Source organism: Salmo salar, chromosome 01 (assembly GCF_965601325.2).
Source record: "Salmo salar chromosome 01, fSalSal1, whole genome shotgun sequence".
Lineage (NCBI taxonomy): Eukaryota > Metazoa > Chordata > Actinopteri > Salmoniformes > Salmonidae > Salmo > Salmo salar.
The window spans coordinates 28,435,394-28,459,784 of NC_138291.1; the positions used below are offsets into that span (position 1 = coordinate 28,435,394).

The 24,391-nt window shown below is 41.5% G+C and overlaps 2 protein-coding genes across 2 annotated transcripts; both read right to left on the reverse strand.

Annotated features, from left to right (window-relative positions):
• Positions 1-1,499: 1,499 nt before the first annotated feature.
• LOC100286734 (activating transcription factor 3) lies at positions 1,500-9,193 on the reverse strand. The gene is given in 4 exon segments (NM_001146674.1): positions 1,500-1,972; positions 2,073-2,177; positions 2,516-2,733; positions 9,019-9,193. Coding segments are annotated over 4 exon segments (597 nt in total). The 5' UTR covers positions 9,107-9,193; the 3' UTR covers positions 1,500-1,786.
• A 1,737-nt stretch (positions 9,194-10,930) lies between these two features.
• On the reverse strand, positions 10,931-13,333 carry LOC106591288 (protein c-Fos). Its single transcript, XM_014182519.2, has 4 exons — positions 13,105-13,333; positions 12,189-12,416; positions 11,765-11,872; positions 10,931-11,656 (listed from the first exon to the last, which is right to left on the reverse strand). Exons 1-4 carry the CDS (start codon positions 13,243-13,245, stop codon positions 10,988-10,990), a joined length of 1,146 nt encoding a protein of 381 aa, XP_014037994.1. The 5' UTR covers positions 13,246-13,333; the 3' UTR covers positions 10,931-10,987.
• Between the last annotated feature and the right edge of the window lie 11,058 nt (positions 13,334-24,391).

The window sequence follows — 24,391 nt, forward strand, 5'->3', positions numbered from 1 at the left end:
TATTGCTGTGGCGTACCACACATACAGATCAGGCGGACCATTGAATGCCAAGACACGTGCACCTGTATGAATATTCACCACCAGATGAGTGTTATTACACTAAATGTACCCTGTTAATAAATTCATGAAAAAGAGTCAAGTGATCAAATCAAGCAGCTGATTTAAATTACCTCATAGACAAATCCTCAGTTGTATTTAAATTAGCTTATAGTAATGTTGTGATGTCAGGGTACGATATCGCTTCCAACTAGGATTTTTGTAATGGCATTATTAATATCACAGGTCAAATAGTATGATGAATAAAGAAATTACCATTTGAAATGCTGTTCACAGTTCTAAATCATAACAAAAGCCAAGGAGAAAAGAAACTGTATTTATTTGTAATATAAATACAAAATGTATCACCTCGTGATAGCTTATACCACTGAACAAAAATATAAACTCAACATGTAACATGTTGGTCCTGAGCTGAAATAAAATTTTCCAGAAATGTTCCATATGCACAAAAAACTTATTTCTCAAAAATGTTGTGCACAAATTTGTTTACATCTCTGATTAAACATTACACAGGTGCCCCTTGTGTTGGGGACAATAAAAGTCCACTCTAAAATGTGCTGTTTTGTCACACAACAGAATGCCACCGATGTCTCAAGTTTTGAAGGAGCATGCAATTGGCATGCTGATTGCAGGTATGTCCACCAAAGTTGTTGCCAGAGAATTGAATGTTAATTTCTCTTCCATAAGCCGCCTCCAACGTAGTAGAATTTGGCAGTATGTCCAGCTGGCCTCACAACCACAGACCACGTGTATGGCATTGTGTGGGCGAGCGGTTTGCTGATGTCAACGTTGTGAATAGAGTGCCCGATGGTGGCGGTGGGGTTAAGGTATGGGCAGGCAGGCATAAGCTACGGCCAACGAACACGATTTTATCAATGGCAATTTTAATTCACAGAAATAGCGTGACGAGATCCTGAGGCCCATTGTGAGGCCCCATTTTTTTTTAAGGTATCTGTGACCAACAGATGCATATCTGTATTTCCACTCATGTGAAATCCATAGATTAGGACCTAAATAATTTATATCAATTGACTGATTTCCTCATCTGAGCTGTAACTTTGTAAATTATTTGAAATTGTTGCATGTTGTGTTTATATTTTTGTTCAGTATGTCAAATGATACATATAATGTACAGCGAGTATACAAATCAGAACCATATTTGAAAGTAACAATAACAGACCAACTACAATGTAAACAGTCAATATATACTGTAGGCTATGTGCATATATGACGCCTGCGCCAAAAAAAAGAAAACGGTTCAACCGGTCTGCCATCGAAGGCATAATACAAAGAAAAAATTATATTCAAAAAAAACATCCGTGTTCATCTTAACCAGTACACATATGTATAAACAGAAAATACAGCTCTGACTGTGCCTAGGGGCTTGAGAGATCTGCCATGTTGCCTTGGAATGGTGGAGTATTGCTCACCAAGCTGCATTTAGCCATTTATTCAATTCCATTTATTTATAGTGATAGTGGCTGGGACTATGGGGCCCTTAATAACAACAACAAAACAAAAAATCTAAACAATGCATTTAACTGCCAGCACAAAGTCCAATCACATTGGGTCACCTTTGTGTTTAAAGGCTCTCTGGCTCCAGGCAGGAGTGCTTAGCTGGTTCTCCTCTAAGCAAAGAACCCAGAGGTATTGAAGTGCTGCTAGCTGGCCGGAGTGGAGCTTCACTGTAAACTGTAACTGTGACACTGCTGCTCTGAGCCCTGTGACATCACTTTCCCTCCAGGTGCTCCAGCAAGGGGTTGGCTTCGCTTTCAGGGGTCTTGACGCTGTCTGTTCTTACGATGCACGTTGGGCGGTGGTGATTCAACATGATGATCAGCTGTTGCCGCTCATGCTTCAGCTCCTCGATCTGGGCTTTGAGGTCAGAGTTCATCACCTCTAGTCTCTCTGATTCCTGAGACATAGGGTGCATGAGGAAGGAAGGATAAGATCATTACTTATTCTTAGAAGACTGGAGATCTATACATTTCATTAAAGAAAAACCTCCCTCTCACCCTTTGTAGATAGTCTGTCCTCTCCTTCTTTTTGTTTCTACAGCGTGCTGCTGCAACTTTGTTTTTCTCTCTCCTTCGTTTCCTCCTGTCCTCTTCCTCATCTCTCTACATTGAGGGGAAATGCAAACATGCTTTAAAATAGAACTTAAGGTGGAAAATGGACTCAGCAATTATGGTTTGTGTGGGAAACCATCTAAAAGCAGATTGTTTGTTTTAATGATAATTCTGTCCACTAGGTGATGCCCTTGGTCAACATTAAGTAGATACTGAAGTCCCTCTGTGCTCTGGGGAATAACATTGCCTATGTTTTCTACACATTTCTGTGATGGTTAGAAAAGTCAAAGCATCAAAAAGAGTGAGTCTTAAACAGTAAAACGACCTGAAAGATGTCTGAATTTGAACTTCTCACAACATTTTCAAGAACTAAAACAACTCATTCTCACCTCTGTTTTGATGTTTAGGGGCCTCTTCCCTAGCTTGCCCAGGAAGTGCAGTGGAGAGAGCATGGACCCCAGTTCCCGGAGGTCGGCGTATTTGAGCTGGTCAGTCAGCGTGGTGGAGGGGATCCCTGCCAGGGGACCCAGGCTGGGCAGGGAGCCCGCTGTCACCAGGGGATCTGGGATTGGTCCCGGCATCATGTTAGACCCGGCTGTGACCACAGCTTATAGGGAAAGGGACAAATGGATAGGAAAATACATTGAGAAGAAAATAAACAACACATGCCTGACGACTCACTCTGAATTGAATTCCGCTGCTCTATCGATCGCTACATACATTCAGTCTGAAACTACCATCCTACAAGTCGTTTGTGTGACTTGAAAATGAGGGGCGATGTACAAAATAAAATTATCAGCGATTGGATCGTCTCTAACAAATCTAACCAGAGTATCAAAGTTGATAATGTCATCATGAACACCAGCTCTGTCCCAACCCATCGGTTTCTGGGACCAATCATAATGGTCAGAATGTGTTCACAGATTCATCGTGGAGAAGAAACTTCCGTTGGCTTCAGGCAATAGCTATACCAGAGTTAAAGATCTGAATACATTTTACCTCAAGCATTCACATCTCAAACCTGCTTGTGGTTTTGGTCTAGAAGACAGATCATTAATTGCTCTACTTCCATTTAAGTCTGCTAAAAGGCTTGAAGGAGGCATTTCCCAGGGTGCACCTGGTCTCCCTGGCAGCCCTCTCTAATGAATTGTTGGCCTGTTGCAGAGCAGGAGGCCGAGGCTGTCTCCCATTAGGACATTTTATTATTTCATCTCTTTTTTTCTGGAATGTATGTATACTCCCATTTACATAGGTCTTGGCAAGGATCTATGTTTTTCTTTTTCATTCCCGAGGAGGCCAAGAGAGAAGCACATAGCCCTGCACAAAAGTAGACTCAGACACATTCCCCTTTATCCCAAGAAGAGCTGCAGCCAGCCCTTGCCAAGAAACACCCGTTGCCCATGTTTCCTCCATATGAGTTATTTTCTCCATATCAGGGAAGTGGAATGTGGCTACGGGAGCTCAGGACAATGTAGCCAACCCTGGTCCCCTGATAAAGGTTCTTCGTCAAACCCTTCTCCTTCTATTTTGTCTGACTAAACTGACACTATACAATATCTACATCAACACTACATTGAGTCTTCCCTGTAAATCTGTTTTGTTTATAACTGTAGTAATATACATTATGCAAAGTCATCTGCCTTTATTCCCAGGTGAGTAGCAAGTAATTCATTTGGTAGGATGACGGATACCGTATATTACACCATAGCTCACTAAACAGAGTCTCAAAAGTCTGTTTAAACAGAAGCATTGTACATTTTTACATCTATAACTGTTTGAGAACACTTTTCTTGATTCTACTAATTTTTGCCTCACTCATTTATAAGCTTACATCAGCCAAATATTCAATGCAGAGGTTGGCATGAAAATCAGCAAGCGCTAAAATCAAAGAGAAGGTGCCTGGAGAGAGGTAGCCAGGAACAACAGCTAGCTACATCAACTCTCCCAAGAATATCCGAGCCAAAGAACGCTACAGACAAGACGGCTGTCTGATTTCATTTGCCCACACTCATTCACATTTCCCACCACATTATAGATGGAATTAGATTCAGAGGCACGTGAGCAAATAAATACTCACTCACAACCCCACCAGGTCACCACTGGGATACAATATTAATAAAGAATCATAATAGTTTACCCATTTGCGCTGAATGCACAGTATTCTTCCACAATCTCAAAAAAATAAATGACTTATGGGCCCAGAAGGATAGGCAGAGTGAATGATGAGGAAAAATAAACAGAACAGAAACAGTGTTCCCATTGTTTGAAAGCTAGCAAGAGTGTAATACAGATACCAACTACACCCCAGGATACATTGATACAGGATCACCTACACTGATCTCTGACTTTACCCCCAGAAAATGTAAATACTGAAGGTTTCCTTCAATGTCTATACAGTCAGGACCTATGCTGTCTAGTTGTACAATGTTGAGTTCCAACAAATGGGACCCAAGCAAAGTAGGCCAATAACCTTATTCTGGGCACGGTACCAAGACAAGTGATTTGAGGTTTTTGCATGTTTGCATGCAAGTGTGTAGCCTGTTTCACTCCACAATACTCCATCCCTATCTACCTGACCCCTTCCTCAACCCCCTCCTAACTGCTCCAATGTGCAGCATTAAATCTACCAACAGCTGCCATTTGGCCTCCTTTTGCAGCTAATTATGTTCAACAAAGTCACTCCTAAATCATTACTACTGCACAGATACAACCCAATCTGGTCCTCTCAGTTTACATAACATAATAAATATTGGTATGTCTCAGCAAAACCGCTGCTTTACCTTATGTGCAAAATGTGATTCCATGTTTGCTGTGTGGTGCACATTTTGATTGTACTGGACTGAAACCCTTTTTAAAATCTATAAACACAAGCAAATATCCATAATTTTGTTTCTGTGTAAAATGAGTTACAGTTCCAAAGTTCCTCAAACAAAAGTATTGTGGCTCAGTTGGTAGAGCATGGTGTTTGCAACGCCAGGGTTGTGGGTTCGATTCCCACGGGGGGCCAGTATGGGGAAAAAAATGTATGAAATGAATTGAAATGTATGCATTCACTACTGTAAGTCGCTCTGGATAAGAGCGTCTGCTAAATGACTAAAATGTAAAATGTAATGAAAGTAGCATGTGGAACTCCTCTGCTATTATAAGATAACAGTGCTGTTATGACTTTAGTTTTGAAGCTACATGATGACAAAGACCTTTGTGGTGGCGTTAGTAGGGTAACCCCGCCATAAAGATAAATAATCCACTTGTTTAATTTTTAATAAAGCAGTAACATTTAAGGTGAGTGTGTTGCTTGAAGGTTTTATTTCACTTAGTCCTGCATGTTGGAGCTTGGAGACTTAGATTTTCACTGTACCCTGCAATCACATCTGCAACCCCTGTACATGTGACTATTAAACACTCTGAATCTGAAAAAACAAAGACATAAGAATGTGCTTTGTGTAAAAAATGTAAAATGAATAATATGCAAATATCTTCAGAGCACAGTATACAGTGCCTTCAGAAAGTACTCACACCCCTTGACTTTTTCTACATTTTGTTGTGTTGAAGGCTGAATTTAATATATATTAAATTGAGATTTTGTGTCACTAATCTATGCACAATACTGTCAATGTGTAATTATGTTTTCAGAAATGTTTACAAATTAATAAAAAATTAAAAGCAGAAATGTCTTGAGTCAATAAGCATTCAACCCCCACACATACAATTATCTGTAAGGTCCCTCAGTTGAGCAGTGAATTTCAAGCACAAATTCAACCACTAAGACTAGGGATGTTTTCCAATGGTTCACAAAGAAGGGCACCTATTGGTAGATGGGGAAAAAAGCAGACATTGAATATACACTACAGTTCAAAAGTTTGGGGTCACTTAGAAGTTTCCTTGTTTTCCATGAAAACATACATGAAATTAGTCGCAAAATGAATAGGAAATATAGTCAAGACATTGACAAGGTTATAAATAATGATTTTTAATTGAAATAATAATTGTGTCCTTCAAACTTTGCTTTCGTCAAAGAATCCTCCATTTGCAGCAATTACAGCCTTGCAGACCTTTGGCATTCTAGTTGTCAAGTTGTTGAGGTAATCTGAAGAGATTTCACCCCATGCTTCCTGAAGCACCTCCCACAAATTGGATTGGCTTGATGTGCACTTCTTACGTACCATACGGTCAAGCTGCTCCCACAACAGCTCAATAGGGTTGAGATCTGGTGACTGTGCTGGCCACTCCATTATAGACAGAATACCAGCTGACTGCTTCTTCCCTAAATAGTTATTGCATAGTTTGGAGCAGTGCTTTGGGTCATTGTCCTGTTGTAGGAGGAAATTGGCTCCAATTACATGCTGTCCACAGGGTATGGCATGGCGTTGCAAAAATGGAGTGATAGCCTTCCTTCTTCAAGATCCCTTTTACCCTGTACAAATCTCCCACTTTACCACCACCAAAGCACCCCCCAGACCATCACATTGCCTCCACCATGCTTGACAGATGACGTCAAGCACTCCTCCAGCAGTTTTCATTTTTTCTGCGTCTCACAAATATACTTCTTTGTGATCCGAACACCTCACCCAACTTAGATTCGTCTGTCCATAACACTTTTTTCCAATCTTCCTCTGTCCAGTGTCTGTTCTTTTGCCCATCTTAATCTTTTCTTTTTATTGGCCAGTCTGAGATATGGCTTTTTCTTTGCAACTCTGCCTAGAAGGCCAGCATCCCGGAGTCGCCTCTTCACTGATGATGTTGAGACTGGTGTTTTGCGGGTACTATTTAATGAAGCTGCCAGTTGAGGACTTGTGAGGCGTCTGTTTCTCAAACTAGACACTCCAATGTACTTGTCCTCTTGCTCAGTTGTGCACCGGGGCCTCCATCTCCTCTTTCTATTCTGGTTAGAGCCAGTTTGCGCTGTTCTGTGAAGGGAGTAGTATACAGCGTTGTACGAGATCTTCAGTTTCATGGCAATTTCTCGCATGGAATAGCCTTCATTTCTCAGAACAAGAATAGATTGACGAGTTTCAGAAGAAAGTTACTTGTTTCTGGCCATTTTGAGCCTGTAATCGAACCCACAAATGCTGATGCTCCAGATACTCAACTAGTCTAAAGAAGGCCAGTTTTATTGCTTCTTTAATCAGGACAACAGTTTTCAGCTGTGCTAACATAATTGCAAAAGAGTTTTCTAATGATCAATTAGCCTTTTAAAATGATAAACTTGAATTAGCTAACACAATGTGCCATTGGAACACAGGAGTGATGGTTGCTGATAATGGACCTCTGTACGCCTATGTAGATATTCCATAAAAGAATCTGCCATTTCCAGCAATAGTCATTTACAACATTAACAATGTCTACACTGTATTTCTGATCAATTTGATGTTATTTTAATGGACAAAAAAATGTGCTTTCTTTCAAAAACAAGGACATTTCTAAGTGACCCCAAACTTTTGAACGGTAGTGTACCTTTGGGCATGGTGAAGTTATTAATTACATTTTGGATGGTGTATCAATACACTGAGTAACTACAAAGATACAGGTGTCCTTCCTAATTGAGTTTCCAGAGAGGAAGGAAACCTCGGATTTCACCATGAGGCCAATGGTGATTTTAAAACAGTTAGAGTTTAATGGCTGTGATAGGAGAAAACTGAGGATGGATCAACAACATTGTAGTTACTCCACAATACTAACCTAAATGACAGAGTGAAAAGAAGGAAGCCTGTACAGAATAAAAAATATTCCAAAACAGGCATCCTGTTTGCAATAAGACACTAAAGTAAAACTGCAACAAAAAAAAGGCAAAGAAATTAACTTTTTGTCCTGAATACAAAACGTAATGTAAATATTGTACAATCCAGGTGTGCAAAGCTCTTAGAGACTTACCCCAAAATACTGCCAAAAGTGATTCTAACATGTATTGACTCAGGGGTGTGAATACTTAAGTAAATTAGATATTTCTGTATTTAAGTTTCAGTTAATGTGCAAACATTTAAAAAAAAATCTATTTAATTTAATCCATTTAGAATGTATGCTGTAGTCAAGGGGCAAGAATACTTTCTGAAGGCACTGTATCCTACTGACTGATGGTTCTTTAAAAAAACTAAACATACTTCTCTGCATCTCTGCTAAAATCTGGGTAAAAGTACATTCAGTAACCTAAAAGTCACTGAATTGTTGCTAAATTAAACTGTTTATTAGAAGCCATTTTTTTGGACTAGGCTACGTGATAAATCGAAGTAAGAAAAATATTTTGTGTAACAGTGTGAAATCAAATGTCAGTAACATTGTAATACTACATTGATACATTGTCAAAATTCCATCACGTTATTGTAACACTCTTGAAAGCCCGTAGTTACAAAGAAACAGGAAAAGTGAACCTCGGTTAATAATGATACACTTCTGAGTCATCATGACTCATTTTTAAAGCGGAAGTTATTCTTCAGTAAGGCATGCATGTTACGTAACTGACTTTTGCAGTGATGAAACGAAGACAGTCGAGCAAATGCATCTAAGACAAGTGCTAGATCAATGTTATACTACATGTTATGAAGGATGTTCTTAATAAGTCATATTCGTTCAGGACCAATAAAGTTGTAGAGAACGACTTGTTTATTGGGTTGAATAAACGTGTAGGACTGCAACCTTGCAAGCGTGCATCCTAAACAAAAGAAAAGCATTGAGTGTAAAAGTTATGTCTCACGAATAACGTTTATAATATCCATACATTTTTACAGTACAGTGCTGCCCAAACCAAAGAGAACGAAAGAACGGGATTGCACAAATGCAAGGATTGTGCACAATGATCCACTGAAAAGTTAATGGGCTGCTCTGCTCACACTGGCAACTCATCCAGCGTGGAGCCCCAGTGTAATCAATGTTTCTCGACTACGAAGCTGTCTATTACCTGACTTTGATTCCGAGTGCAACAGTTGTCCTTTCTTCTGGTCAGCTGAAGGTCGACAGTAGATTTTAAAAAGTGGAAATCGTTGCATCGGCCCGTTTAAATAGTTAGCTCTATCTGGGAGGATTTGGGAATGCGGAAATTATCAGTTATGCCAACTAGACGTTAAAGTGGGGGGAAGAAGTGGGGAAATCCTATCCGCTCCTCCCCTAGAAACCAGAAAACAAACCACCCCACTGACCCAGTGCAGAGCAGGATAGACCATGTTGTCAGCCCACATACCTCAATTGGGATTCGCTCTTAATACCTGACAATATTGCCTTTTATAAACACCATTCTTGTTTAATTCACTCACACTCTCTATTCCACACACAGAAAAAGGACACACAGAGAGGAGAGACTTTTATCCACTTTTCTACAATAATTAACAAGAGGACCTACTAACAAGAGGAACATCCAAATCAAATTCAATGCAAGTTGTTTCCATAATGAAAAAATATAAACGCAACTTGCAACAATTTCAACGATTTTACTGAGTTACAGTTCATAGAAGGAAATCAGTCAATTGAAATAAATTATTTAGGCCCTAGTCTATGGATTTCAGATGACTGGGCAGGGGCTCAGCCATGGGTGGGCCTGGGAGGGCAACCAATCAGAATGAGTTTTTCCCCACGAAAGGGCTTTAATTACAGACAGAAATACTCCTCAGTATTGGTCTCATACAATCCAGCAGGTGAAGAAGCCAGATGTGGATGTCCTGGGCGAGCGTGGTTACATGTGGTCTGCGGTTGTGAGGCTGGTTGGACGTACTGCCAAATTCTCTCAAACTATGTTGGAGGCGGCTTATGGTAGAGAAATGAACATTCAATTATCTGGCAACAGCTCTTGTGGACATTCCTGCAGTCAGCATGCCAATTGCATGCTCCCTCAAAACTTGAGACATCGGTGGCATTGTGTTGTTTGACAAAACTGCTAATTTCTGAGTGGCATTTTATTGTGCCCAGCACAAGGTGCATCTGTGTCATGATCTTGCTGTTTAATCAGCTTCTTGATATGCCACACCTGTCAGGTGGATGGATTATCAAGGCAAATGAGAAATGCTTACTAACAGGGATGCAAACTAATTTGTGCACAACATTTTAGAAAAATAAGCATTTTGTGCGTATGGAAAATGTCTGGGATCTTTTATTTCAGCTCATGAAACATGGGGATCTACGGTTTACATGTTGCGTTTATATTTTTGTTCAGTAGATTTTCTGGTGACCATACAATTTCTCTTATCTGAAAAAATATATACATTAATTGTAAAACTCAATGGAGCGACACTAGCTGGTATGAGTGATTTAATATTTAGCAATCAATAAAGCACCCAACATCACTTTGAATTAATATTTAATTTGAAAATGTATCAATCAGCAATCGATGCTCATTTTACTTTTTTAATTTGACAAACAAGTCAAAATCGAAGGTAAAAAAATAAATTATCATAATTTACATCTTGATAAATTTAGCACTGGATGTTTTCATTGAAAACTCTAAACATTGTAACAATGAGGTCAAATCACAGTTGATGACGTTGAGGTATGTACCTACTAACATGGATGTATACTTTAACACAACATTCATAGCTATTGATATACTATTCCCATTGAAGCACAAAACCTTACAGTCATTTCCACAATACAGCATAGATCTAGTACCAGATCAAACATATATGAAATATGACAATTATTTGGAATTCCTCTGCATGCGTTTAAAACCAGAACATACTTAATCCCTATCAGTAAAGTGTATAGCCATGCTCTTAGCTATATCAATTGTATCTGGAAGAAGTTTATACTTGCTTAGTCAAAAACATTTCATGAGTGTAATAATAAAACTGAAGTGCTGAAACCACAGCAAGTCTCTGATATCCTATCACAGTCAGGAAAACCAACTAAAGTGATAAACCAATCAACTCCCTCTGCTTACATTATAAGGCCAACAGGGTTGGAGAGTTGAGGATATCAACAGATTCAGCCTTGCCCCCTCCACTTTTGCGACCTTCAAAACCCACTCCAAGGGAGTCGAGATCGGGACAGGAGAATGTGAAAACGGACAGGTAGCTGCTACATGTTGGGGTGGAGGTCACAACAGGAGTGCTCAGGGGCTCTAGGTCATTAGACACAGATTTGTACAGGGTTTCCCAGTCCGTAACCCCAAGGGAGCCACTCAGGTCAATATCTGGGACAGAGTGGGCAGTCTCTGTGGGGACTTCCTCCTCCATGCTGGGCAGCAGATTGTCCAGGAGACCCTCCTTCATGTCCAAAGAGGGCTCAAGGTCGCAGATGTTCACTTCAATACTGGCACAGAGTAGGATGTTGGAGTTTCCAGAGATGGCTGTGGACGTGTCATTGAGGATGTCCATGTCCTGGAGCGAGGGGGCTTCCTGAGCACTGTCCTCAGGGAGTTTACCCCCCTCTGGGCTGGGGGGGAGATCTGGAGACCTACTGGGCTCCTGGAAGATGGAATCCAATTCTTCTGTAATTTGGCATACAGGTTTATGAGTAGCGAGGACAAATTCCAGCCTCTCTTTCTCTTTGAGGAGGTTGGCTATCTCGGTCTGCAGAGCTGCTTTGTCTTCCTCCAGCTGATCGGTCTCCTTCGAAAATATCCCCCAAAAATAACACAGGAAATCTAAATCATAACCATAGATTACTGTTTAAAATGATGGTACTGTGATTAAGATGATTTCCAAGGGTTAACTTACAGTTTGCAGTGAATCTGTGAGTTCCCTCCGTCTGTTGCGACACTTGGCTGCAGCCATTTTATTTCTCTCTCTCCTCACCCTCTTCTTCTCTTCTTCCTCTGGAGATAACTGTGGGGTTCAGAGAAAAACACTTGCACCTTGAAGAATCAGTCTATTTCATCTCCTAATATCATACATTCCGTTGCCAAATCCCCTTCTGGAGTGTAGCAAAAGCATCTTTCTCTGCAATGCGTCTAAAAATAGACCATTGTTGCAGACTCACTGTGACCTGAATACAAATGGACTGCCTGAGCTCAGCACGCAGTCAAATACACTGCTTTTGGAGAGCATGCACTGCTGCTGCTGCTGCACTGTTCATGTTGATTTAGATGTTTACACAAGTGAATGTTTTTTGTTTGATTTGCAATCAGAAAAGTGCTCTAACCTGCTCGGTTTTCCCCTTTCTGCCAGTGTTTTTCCCCCTGCTCTCGCCCGCTTTGGGTGTTGACTGGTGAGAGCTCTTTGCTTCATTGGTTTGTTTGCTACTCAGAGATGGGGAGAGAGACGTTATAATGGTCGGCTGGACCATCCACTGCAAATCCGGGGTTGTGGAAATTGCAGTCACTGTTGGAACAAATGGAGTGGCTGGTATATCCATGTCTGGGCAGAGCTCCTGCAAAGTGATACAAGTTCATTTACCACTGATGATTTAAAAAAATCACAATTAGCTTAATTATTTTAATGCAAAATGTGTCATTAAACACATTTTATTCTAATAACAGAGACATAAGGCAATTACCACATTCGGATTGGGGATGTCTGTGACTCTATGCTGTATTGTCATGGCATGTACTACGTATGGGTTCTCTTAAAATATATCTAGCCATCTAAAAATAGTCTCCTCTGAATCGATATTTGACTTTATCACTGTTACTGACGTCAACACTGACGCAGAGATGTTGTGGAGGCTCCTGAATGGATTTATTTTTCTCAATGAACTGCTGCATCGACATGCTACATATTTGGTCTGAGGACGTGTAAATCATAATATACACAATTTTCATCCTCTCTCACTGTGGGGTGTTGCATTTTCAATATCACACTCTTCTGGAATAGGAAGACGAGTATTTATCATATCAATAGGAATAATATGGTAGAATCATTTACCCACCCAGCATTTTAGACAAATACATCAATATCAATGATTTCCTATTAATATTTCACACACATTAATGTTAATAGAGATTAACACTGATAAATGATGAAAGTCAACCATATTTCAATTAATAATCGCTGACATCGTTGCGTCTGAATATTATACATCATTGCATCACAGGCATCACCACTTGATTGATTCATACCTGTGCATTACGCTCTGATGGCGAAGCTGAGGAGCTGGAGATAGAGTCGTCTTGCCTCTTCTGATAGTACGTCAGGGTGTCCCCAACAGGAGATTCAGTGCTACAGCGAGACATTGAATCGAAGTCAGGGTTGAGAAACATGTCTTAAAATATCCTTAGCTAATAGATTAATCACCCTTCTCGTCAAATTGATTTTTTTCAGCAGCTTCTATTCCAGGTTTATACCTGGTAACTGATAGACTCGTGTGCAAGCCCCTCCTTTTATATTCTGACAGACTTTTATGAATGAACGGAGGCTGTACCATCTCTATGGAGGGGAGCCACTGGACAATGAAACACACATTTAGCATATTTTAGATAAACATTTGCCAAATACTCAATATCATCGCCGAGTTGCTCATTATTGTCATTTACCCCCAGGTAATTATATTGCATTTTTTTAAATGTATTTATTCAACAAATACCAGAGGAAAGTGTCATGTGTAGCATGCCCATTCATACATTCAGACACACGGACTGTGCTATTTCTTTGGTGCAAATAACAGCACACTTCAATTTCCCTATAATGCAGTTGTCTCCATATGATTTACAGCTCAGTATACATGACATTTGGCATATCATTACACAATAGGCTTCCTGCTTAGAATTACTTCAAAAAATGTCTATATGTTTTATTATAGGATAATTATAGGCTGCTAAAGCATTCTAAGAACTGACAAATCTGGTTGGTAAGTCAAACTCAGTTTTTCACAATTCCTGACATTTAATCCTAGTAAAAAATCCCTGTCTTACGTCTATTAGGATCACCACTTTATTTTAAGAATGTGAAATGTCAGAATAATAGCAGAGAGAATGATTTATTTCAGGTTTTACTTCTTTCATCACATTCCCAGTGGGTCAGAAGTTTGCATACACTCAATTAGTATTTGGTAGCATTGCCTTTAAATTGTTAACTTGGGTCAAAAAACGTTTCAGGGAGCCTTCCACAACCTTCCCACAATAAGCTGGGTGAATTTTGGCCCATTCCTCCTGACAGAGCTGGTGTAACTGAATCAGGTTTGTAGGCCTCCTTGCTCACAGATGCTTTTTCAGTTCTGCACACACATTTTCTATAGTATTGAGGTCAGGGCTTTGTGATGGCCACTCCAATACCTTGACTTTTTTGTACTTATGTCATAGGGGTCGTTGAATGGAGACCAAGGCACAGCGTGTATAGTGCTCATTCTTTGTCTTTAATGAATACACTTTAACAACAAAACAACAAACGACCAACAACAGTCCCTTCAGGTACACTAGACTAAACGGAAACAACTACCCACAAACCCCAAAGGAAAACAGGCTGCCTAAGTATGGCTTCCAATCAGAGACAACGAAAGACACCTGCCTCTGATTGGAAACCATACCCGGCCAAAACATGGAAAACAAAACATAGAAATAGAATTCTAGCACGATCCCACCTAGAAACAGAAAACCCCAAAACCACCCAAAACAACCACCTGTCACGCCCTGACCACTCCACTATGGCAAATGACCTCTTACAATGGTCAGGACGTGACAACTTTAGCCATTTTGCCACAACTTTGGAAGGATGCTTGGGGTCATTGTTCATTTGGAAGACCCATTTGCAACCAAGCTTTAACTTCCTGACTAATGTCTTGAGATGTTGCTTCAATATATCCACATAATTTTCTTCCCTCATAATGCCATCTACTTTGTGAAGTGCACCAGTCCCTCCTGCAGCAAAGCACCCCAAAACATGATGCTGCCACCCCGGTGCTTCATGGTTGGGATGGTGTTCTTTGGCTTGCAAGTCTCCCCCTTTTTCCTCCAAATGTAACGATGGTCATTATGGCCAAACAGTTCTATTTTGGTTTCATCAGACCAGAGGACATTTCTCCAAAATGTACGATCTTTGTCCCCATGTGGATTTGTAAACCGTAGTCTGGCTTTTTTATGGCGGTTTTGGAGCAGTGGCTTCTCCTTACTGAGCGGCCTTTCAGGTTATGTCGATATAGGACTCGTTTTACTGTGGATATAGATACTTTTGTACCTGTTTCCTCCAGCATCTTCACAAGGTCCTTTGCTGATGCTGGGATTGATTTGCACTTTTCACACCAAAGTACATTCATCTCTAGGAGACAGAATGCGTCTCCTTCCTGAGCAGTATGACGGCTTTGTGGTCCCATGGTGCTTATACTTGCGTACTATTGTTTGTACAGATGAACGTGGTACCTTCAGGCGTTTGGAAATTGCTCCCAAGGATGAACCAGACTTGTGGAGGTCTACAATGTTTTTTCTGAGGTCTTGGCTGATTTCTTTTGATATTCCAATTTTCTGGAATTTTCCAAGATGTTTAAAGGCACAGTCAACTTAATGTATGTAAACTTCTGACCCACTGGAATTGTTATACATTGAATTATAAGTGAAATAATCTGTCTGTAAACAATTGTTGGAAAAATGACTTGTGTCATGCACAAAGTAGATGTCACAACCGACTTGCCAAAACTATAGTTTTTAACAAGAAATTTGTGGAGTGGTTGAAAAACGAGTTTTAATGACTCCAACCTAAGTGTATGTAAACTTCCGACTTCAACTGTAGCTGATTTGTATATGATTTGAATTACATCATACAGCATGGCAGTATAATATTAGCCTACGCCATTAGTATAATGACAGTTATAGTCTACACTAGAGTTCTCATGCTTTCTTAATCTCGCACAGGAGGAATTCCATATAAGGATATTGGCAGGATAGAACAGCAGCCTCTGGTAAGACAATGGTCTATGTATATTTGTAAACAACAGCTGGTGCACTATATCTAAGGAAGTCTCAAGGTTTTGCTCGCCTGAGATAGAGTATCTCATGATAAGCTGTAGACCACACTATGTGCCAAGAGAGTTTTCATCTATATTCGTCATGGCTATCTATTTACCACCACACACCGATGCTGGCACTAAGACCACACTCAATGAGCTGTATACGACCATAAGCAAACTGGAAAACGCTCATCCAGATACGTAGCTCCTAGTGGCCGGGGACTTTAATGCAGGGAAACTTAAATCCGTTTTACCTCATTTCTACCAGCATGTTAAATGTGCAACCACACACAGAGACGTGTACAAAGCTCTCCGTCGCCCTCCATTTGGCAAATCTGACCATAATTCTATCCTCCTGATTCGTGCTTACAAGCATAATTAAAGTAGGAAGCACCAGTGACTCGGTCAAAAAAAGTGGTCAGATGAAGCAGATGCTAAGCTACAGGACTTTTTTGCTAGCACAGATTGGAATATGTTCCAGGATTATTGAGGAGTATACCAGTCACTGGCTTCATCAATAAGTGTATCGATGATGTCGTCCCCGCAGTGACTGTACAGTTGTAGCCAAACGCTTTGAGAATGACACACATATTAATTTTCACAAAGTCTGCTGCCTCAGTTTGTATGATGGCAATTTGCATATACACTAGAATGTTGAATTAAGAATTAATTGCAAAGTCCCTCTTTGCCATGCAAATGAACTGAATCCCCAAAAAACATTTCCACTGCATTTCAGCCCTGCCACAAAAGGACCAGCTGACATCATGTCAGTGATTCTCTCGTTAACACAGGTGTGAGTGTTGACGAGGACAAGGCTGGAGATCACTCTGTCATGCTGATTGAGTTTGAATAACAGACTGGAAGCTTCAAAAGGAGGGTGCTGCTTGGAATCATTGTTCTTCCTCTGTCTACCATGGTTACCTGCAAGGAAACACGTGCCGTCATCATTGCTTTGCACAGAAAGGGCTTCACAGGCAAGGATATTGCAGCCAGTAAGATTGCACCTAAATCAACCATTTATTGGATCATCAAGAACTTCAAGGAGAGCGGTTCTATTGTTGTGAAGAAGGCTTCAGGGCTCCCAAGAAAGTCCAGCAAGCGCCAGAACCGTCTCCTAAAGTTGATTCAGCTGTGGGATCATGGCACCACCAGTACAGAGCTTGCTCAGGAATGGCAGCAGGCAGGTGTGAGTGCATCTGCATGCACAGTGAGGCGAAGACTTTTGGAGGATGGCCTGGTGTCAAGAAGGGCAGCAAAGAAGCCACTTCTCTCCAGGAAAAACATCAAGGACAGACTGATATTCTGCAAAAGTTACATGGATTGGACTGCTGAGGACTGGGGTAAAGTAATTATCTCTGATGAATCCCCTTTCCGAATGTTTGTGGCTTCCGGAAAAAAGCTTGTCGGGAGAAGACATGGTGAACGCTACCATCAGTCCTGTGGCATGCCAACAGTAAAGCATCCTGAGACCATTCATGTGTGCGGTTACTTCTCAGTCAAGGGAGTGAGCTCACACAATTTCGCCTAAGAACACAGCCATGAGTAAAGAATGCTACCAACACATCTTCAGAGAGCAACTTCTCCCAACCATCCAGGAACAGTTTGGTGACGAACAATGCCTTTTCCAGCATGATGGAGCACCTTGCCATAAGGAAAAAGTGATAACTAAGTGGCTTGGGGAACAAAACATCGATATTTTGGGTCCATGGCCAGGAAACTCCCCAGACCTTAATCCCATTGAGAACTTGTGGTCAATCCTCAAGAGGCGGGTGGACAAACAAAAACCCACAAATTCTGACAAACTCCCAGCATTGATTATGCAAGAATGGGCTGCCATCAGTCAGGATGTGGCCCAGAAGTTAATTGACACCATGCCAGGGCAGATTGCAAAGGTCTTGAAAAAGAAGGGTCAACACTGCAAATATTGACTCTTTGCATCAACTTCATGTAATTGTCAATAGAAGCCTTTATAATTATAATTCAGTATTCCATAGTAACATCTGACAAAAATATCTAAAGATACTGAGGCAGCAGACTTTGTGAAAATTAATATTTGTGTCATTCTCAAAACTTTTGGCCACGACTGTACATACATACTCCAACCAGAAGCCAAAGATTACAGGCAACATCCGCACTGAGCTAAAGGGTAGAGCTGCTGCTTTCAAGGAGCGGGACTCTAACCAGGAAGCTTATAAGAAATCCAGCAATGCCCTCCGACGAACCATCAAACTGGCAAAGCATCAATACAGGACTAAGATTGAATCGTACTACACCAGCTCCGATGCTCGTCGGATGTGGCAGGGCATGCAAACTATTACAGACTACAAAGGGAAGCACAGCCGAGAGCTGCCCAATGACACAAGCCTACAAGACGAGCTAAATAACTTCTATGCTCACTTCGAGGCAAGTAACACTGAAACATGCATGAGGGAATCAGCTGTTCCGGAAAGCTGTGTGATCACGCTCTCCTCAGACGATGTGAGTATGACCTTTAAAATATTCAACATTCACAAGGCCACAGGGCCAGACAGATTACCAGGACATGTACTGCGCTGACCAACTGGCAAGTGTCTTCAATGACATTTTCAACCTTTCCCTGTCTGAGTCTGTAATACCAACATGTTCCAAGCAGACCACCATAGCCACTATGCCCAGGAACACTAAGGTACCCTGCCTAAATGACTACCGACCTGTAGCACTCACGTCTGTAGCCATGAAGTGCTTTGAAAGGCTGGTCATGGCTCACATCAACACCATTATCCCAGAAACCCTAGACCCACTTCAATTTGCATACCGCCCCAACAGATCCACAGATGATGCGATCTCTATTGTACTCCACACTGCCCTTTCCCACCTGGACAAAAGGAACACCTATGTGAGAATGCTATTCATTGACTACAGGTCAGCGTTCAACACCATAGTGCCCTCAAAACTCATCGCTAAGCTAAGGACCCTGGGACTAAACACCTCCCTCTGCATCTGGATCCTGGACTTCCTGACGGGCTGCCCCCAGGTGGTAAGGGTAGGTAACAACACATCCGCCACACTGATCCTCAATACGGGGGCCCCTCAGGGGTGTGTGCTCAGTCTCCTCCTGTACTCCCTGTTCACTCATGACTGCACAACCAGGCACGACTCCAACACCATCACTAAGTTTGCCGATGACACAACAGTGGTAGGCCTGATCACCGACAACGACGAGGCAGCCTAAGGCAGGGGGTCAGAGTTCTGACCGTGTGGTGCAAGGACAACAACCTCTCCCTCAACGGGATCAAGACAAAGGAGATGATTGTGGACTACAGGAAAAGGAGGACCGAGCCTGACCCCATTCTCATCGACGGGGCTGTAGCAGAGCAGGTTAAGAGCTTCAAGTTCCTTGGCGTCCACATCGCCAACAAACTAACATGGTCCAAGCACACCAAGACAGTCGTGATGAGGGCACGACAAAACCTATTCCCCCTCAGGAGACTGAAAAGATTTGGTATGGGTCCTCAGATCCTATAAAGGTTCTACAGCTGCACCATTGAGAGCTTCCTGACGGGTTGCATCACTGCCTGGTATGGCAACTGCTCGGCCTCCGACCGCAAGGCATTACAGAGGGTAGTGCGTATGGCCAAGTACATCACTGGGGCCAAGCTTCCTGCCATCCAGGAACTCTATACCAGGCGGTGTCAGAGGAAGGCCCTAAAATTGTCACAGACTCCAGCCACCCTAGTCATAGACTGTTTTCTCTGCTACCACACGGCAAGCGGTAACGGAGCGCCAAGTCTAGATCCAAAAGGCTTCTAAACAGCTTCTATATACAAAAATAAGACTCATAAATATCAAAAAGAAGTAACAAAGACAAATAGAAACAAATTGTAGTATATAAATACGAATAAAAAAGAGAATCAAATTATTACACTTTTACCCTATTGCTAACAAAAAACACACAAATAAAACTAAACTGCACAAATCCTATATCACACAAATACACAAAGAGAATAACATACTTATAAAGAAGAGAACCTGATTATTACACTTTTGCACTTCAAACAAGAAACACACAAACTAAATTACACAACTGCCATCTTAACCCTGACCTTTCTTGCCTTCCTTGATGCACAGTCATCAATTACATCATCATAAGAAATCTGTCCAACAATTGCATGGTTAATACTGATGACAGAAAGGCCACTAAGGTTTTCCTGTGACATGGTGGACCTCAGGTAGGATTTGATGAGCTTCAGCACTGAAAAGCTCCTCTCTGCTTGTCAAGTGTCAGTGTGCAGCGGGTAGGACGGAGTCAGGCGCAGGACACAAAACTGAGTAAAAAACTTCCTTTACTCGAATAAAACAACAAAATCATTCCGTGCAGAGAAACACACCAGCTCACAGAAATCTCGACCACTAAACAACGAAAAACACGCACAAAAACCATGGGGAAAACAGAGGGTTAAATAATGAACATGTAATTGGGGAATTGAAACCAGGTGTGTAAAACAAAGACAAACAAAAGGAAAATGAAAAGTGGATCTGCAATGGCTAGAAGACCGGTGACGTCGACCGCCGAACGCTGCCCGAAACAAGGAGAGGGACCGACTTCGGGGGAAGTCGTGACAATGCTTCAGCTACGGTCACTGGAAGAGTAAGACAAAGTCTGAGAGCAGTCCACAAATATGGATACATTTCTGAGAGCTCCCTTTCATGTATAAATATCAGCAGCTCAAGCAGGGTCATGGTCTTCGATGGCAAGTCAGCCAAGTTCTTCAGTTCCTGTGCAAGCTCTCTGCCATCTAAGTCTGAGTGTTCTTTATAGTGCAGTGTCATACTAAGGGCCTCACATTGTTCTGTCAGCTCCTCATTTGAGAGACTTTGGAAGGTTGACAGCATTCCAAACTTCTGTCCTACAGTTTCCAATGTGGAAAATCTTTCCTGAAGGGCTGAGGTTGCAGAATCAACAACGACATTGAAAAATGGCACCTCCAGCTTCTTCAGGGCATCACTCAATTATTTGTATGAAAAGTGCCGCTTGTAGACCTCAGCCTTTTTTTATTGTAGAACGGCCTCTACATTCATACCCTTGCAAATATCCTTGGCTGACGTTTGTGCAGTCATAAAGCCTGTTGCCCTGTAGTCGCTGAGACCTCTCTCTGTCTTTCTGAGAAGACTGACTGCAACATCCACATGCATACTGGGAGACTGCATCAGCTTGCTCACATGTTGGATCTGGCTCAGGATGTCATACCACACCACTGTACAGATGCTGAAGCGGTATGATCCCACCTCCTCTGACAAGGACTGGTCCTCAATCTTTATCACAAGGTCTTTGGTTTGATCCTTCACCTCAATCAGTGCCTCGCTCATCGCTTCTCCCAGCTTGTCTCAGTCCACATCTTCAAAGTCATGTCCACATGTTTTTTCAGGATGGTCCATCGCTGTGAGGCGGCTGAGAACAAGGTGTACAGTTTGTGTAAGATGCCAAAGTAACCTGTGGCATCGACAGAACTTTTAGCAGCATCAGCCACAACTAGGTTCAATGTGTGAGCCCCACATGGCACAAAAATAGCTCTTGGATTCATTTCCATGAGTCTGGCTTGGACACCTTTGTTTTTGCCTCTCATGTTGGCCCCATTATCATAAGACTGTCCTCTGCAGTCCTCAAAAGGAATTTTTAGCTCCTCTAATCTTTTGAAAATCAGGGATGCTAAATGTTGGCCCGTGGACTCCTCTGCCTCCAAAAACCCCATAAAAGGTTCCTTTATGTGGGACTTCTCCTTCAGTGACACAATTCTAATCACAACTGACAACTGTCCAGTGTGGCTGACATCTGAGGTGCAATCTAGAATGATAGAGAAGAATTTTGCCAGCTTGATGTCACTCACCATTATTGAAATGACCTTGCTGCTTAACAAATCAATGAGTTCATTCTGCATCTGGTGGCCCAGGTAGCTGGTAGTGTGTCTCGAGGTCCCTTTTTGTACACGGTTAAGGTGCGCTTTCATGACTGGATCAAATTGTGCCATCAGTTCAACCTCTTTCAGGAAATTTCCATTTGATGGAGAGTACAGTGTTTCTGTGTGTCCCCTTAACGCCAGATTTCTAATTGCCAGAGACTGCACAATAGCAGTCAGACGTGTCAACACCTCTCTCCATCTTATCCTCTCAGTTTCCATAAGTGCCATCTCGTGCTTATCAATTGTTTCCCCTTTTTAGATCCTCATTGCCAGTTCTTTCCATGTTGTCATGCAGTTTTGGTGTTCTGGACTGCTGTCGTGTGAAGTCAGCAAATGTTTCCAGTCTGTTAGTCCTGAGTTTTCTAAATTAATTTTATTCTTAGAAAATATTTTGTAGCAGAAACAGAAGAGGCTGTTGTTTCTTTCAGAATACACCAACCAAGTTCTAGGAATTTTTTCACCACTCACCAAGGTCATCCTGAAATACTGGTGGTGGCAACTTCTTCCATTACTCTCATTCCTTGGGAAAACAAAGTTAGGTGGTACCTTACGTGGTTCTCTGAAAACTAGTTGTGTCTGAATTCTGTTAGTCAGAACTGAAGGCCAGTCAGCAGGGTCTGAAGACAGTGGTTCATCCTCAGCAGCAGGATTTGGTGGGGATGCTGTTACAGGAATTTCTAATGGAGAGCACATGGGCATTAGTTTACACACGTTATTCACAGCATTTATATTGGTGGAACGTCCCACGTACATTTGAAGTCGGAAGTTTACATACACTAAGATTGGAGTCATTAAAACTCGTTATTCAACCACTCCACAAATTTCTTGTTAACAAACTATAGTTTTGGCAAGTTGGTTAGGACATCTACATTGTGCATGACACAAGTCTTTTTTTCCAACAATTGTTTACAGACAGATTATTTCACTTATAACTCCCTGTATCACAATTCCAGTGGGTCAGAAGTGTACATCCACTAAGTTGACTGTGCCTTTAAACAGCTTGGAAAATTTCAGAAAATGATGTCGGCTTTAGAAGCTTCTGATAGGCTAATTGACATAATTTGAGTCAATTGGAGGTGTACCTGTGGATGTATTTCAAAGCATACCTTCAAACTCAGTGCCTCTTTGCTTGTCATCATGGGAAAATCAAAAGAAATCAGCCAAGACCTCAGAAAAAAAATTGTAGACCTCCACAAGTCTGGTTCATCCTTGGGAGCAATTTCCAAGCGCCTGAAGGTACCACGTCCATCTGTACAAACAATAGTACGCAAGTATAAACACCATGGGACCACGCAGCCGTCATACTGCTCAGGAAGGAGACGCGTTCTGTCTCCAAGAGATGAACGTACTTTGGTGTGAAAAGTGGAAATCAATCTCAGAACAACAGCAAAGGACGTTGTGAAGATGCTGGAGGAAACAGGCACAAAGGTTTCTATATCCACAGTAAAACAAGTCCTATATCGACATAACCTGAAAGGCCGCTCAGCAAGGAAGAAGCCACTGCTCCAAAAACGGCATAAAAAAGCCAGACTATGGTTTGCAACAGCAAATGGGGACAAAGATCGTAATTTTTGGAGAAATGTCCTCTGGTCTGATGAAACAAAAATAGAACTGTTTGGCCATAATGACCATCGTTATGTTTGGAGGAAAAAGGGGCAGGCTTGCAAGCCGAAGAACACCATCCCAACCGTGAAGCACAGGGGTGGCAGCATCATGTTGTGGGGGTGCTGTGCTGCAGGAGGGACTGGTGCACTTCACAAAATAGATGGCATCATGAGGGTGGAAAATGATGTGGATATATTGAAGTAACATCTCAAGACATCAGTCAAGAAGTTAAAGCTTGTTCACAAATGGGTCTTCCAAATGGACAATGACCCCAAGCATACTTACAAAGTTGTGGCAAAATGGCTTAAGGACAACAAAGTCAAGGTATTGGAGTGGCCATCACAAATCCCTGTCCTCAATCCTATAGAAAATGTATGGGCAGAACTGAAAAAGCGCTTGCGAGCAAGGAGGCCTTCAAACCTGACTCAGTTACACCAGCTCTGTCAGGAGGAATGGGACAAAATTCACCCAATTTATTGTGGGAAGGTTGTGGAAGGCTACCCGAAATGTTTGACCCAAATTAAACAATTTAAAGGCAATGCTACCAAATACTAATTGAGTGCATGTAAACTTCTGACCCAATGGGAATGTGATGAAAGAAATAAAAGCTGAAATAAATAATTCTGTCTACTATTATTCTGACATTTCACATTCTTAAAATAAAGTGGTGATCCTAACTGACCTAAGACAGGGAATTTTTACAAGGATTAAATGTCAGGAATTGTGAAAAACGTTTAAATGTATTTGGCTAAGGTGTATGTAAACTTCCGACTTCAACTGTACATACCCAGTAATAATAAAGTCATCATTGCTACCTACAATATGGAAACTTAAAACTTTTCAAAAGGAAAATTCGTTTTTTTGTTTATGTTATGCAGGGATGCACACATGAACACATGTGCGTGTACCCATACACACACACACACACAC

What these genes read in the sequence shown, in the direction of transcription:
- LOC106591288 (XM_014182519.2), bottom strand. Translation starts at nt 13,245, where the DNA reads ATGTTTCTCAACCCTGACTTCGATTCAATGTCTCGCTGTAGCACTGAA. An exon ending in CATCAGAGCGTAATGCACAG is followed by an intron (nt 12,417 to 13,104) that starts GTATGAATCAAT and finishes ATCACTTTGCAG; the next exon opens with GAGCTCTGCCCAGACATGGA. An exon ending in TCACAGATTCACTGCAAACT is followed by an intron (nt 11,657 to 11,764) that starts GTAAGTTAACCC and finishes ATATTTTCGAAG; the next exon opens with GAGACCGATCAGCTGGAGGA.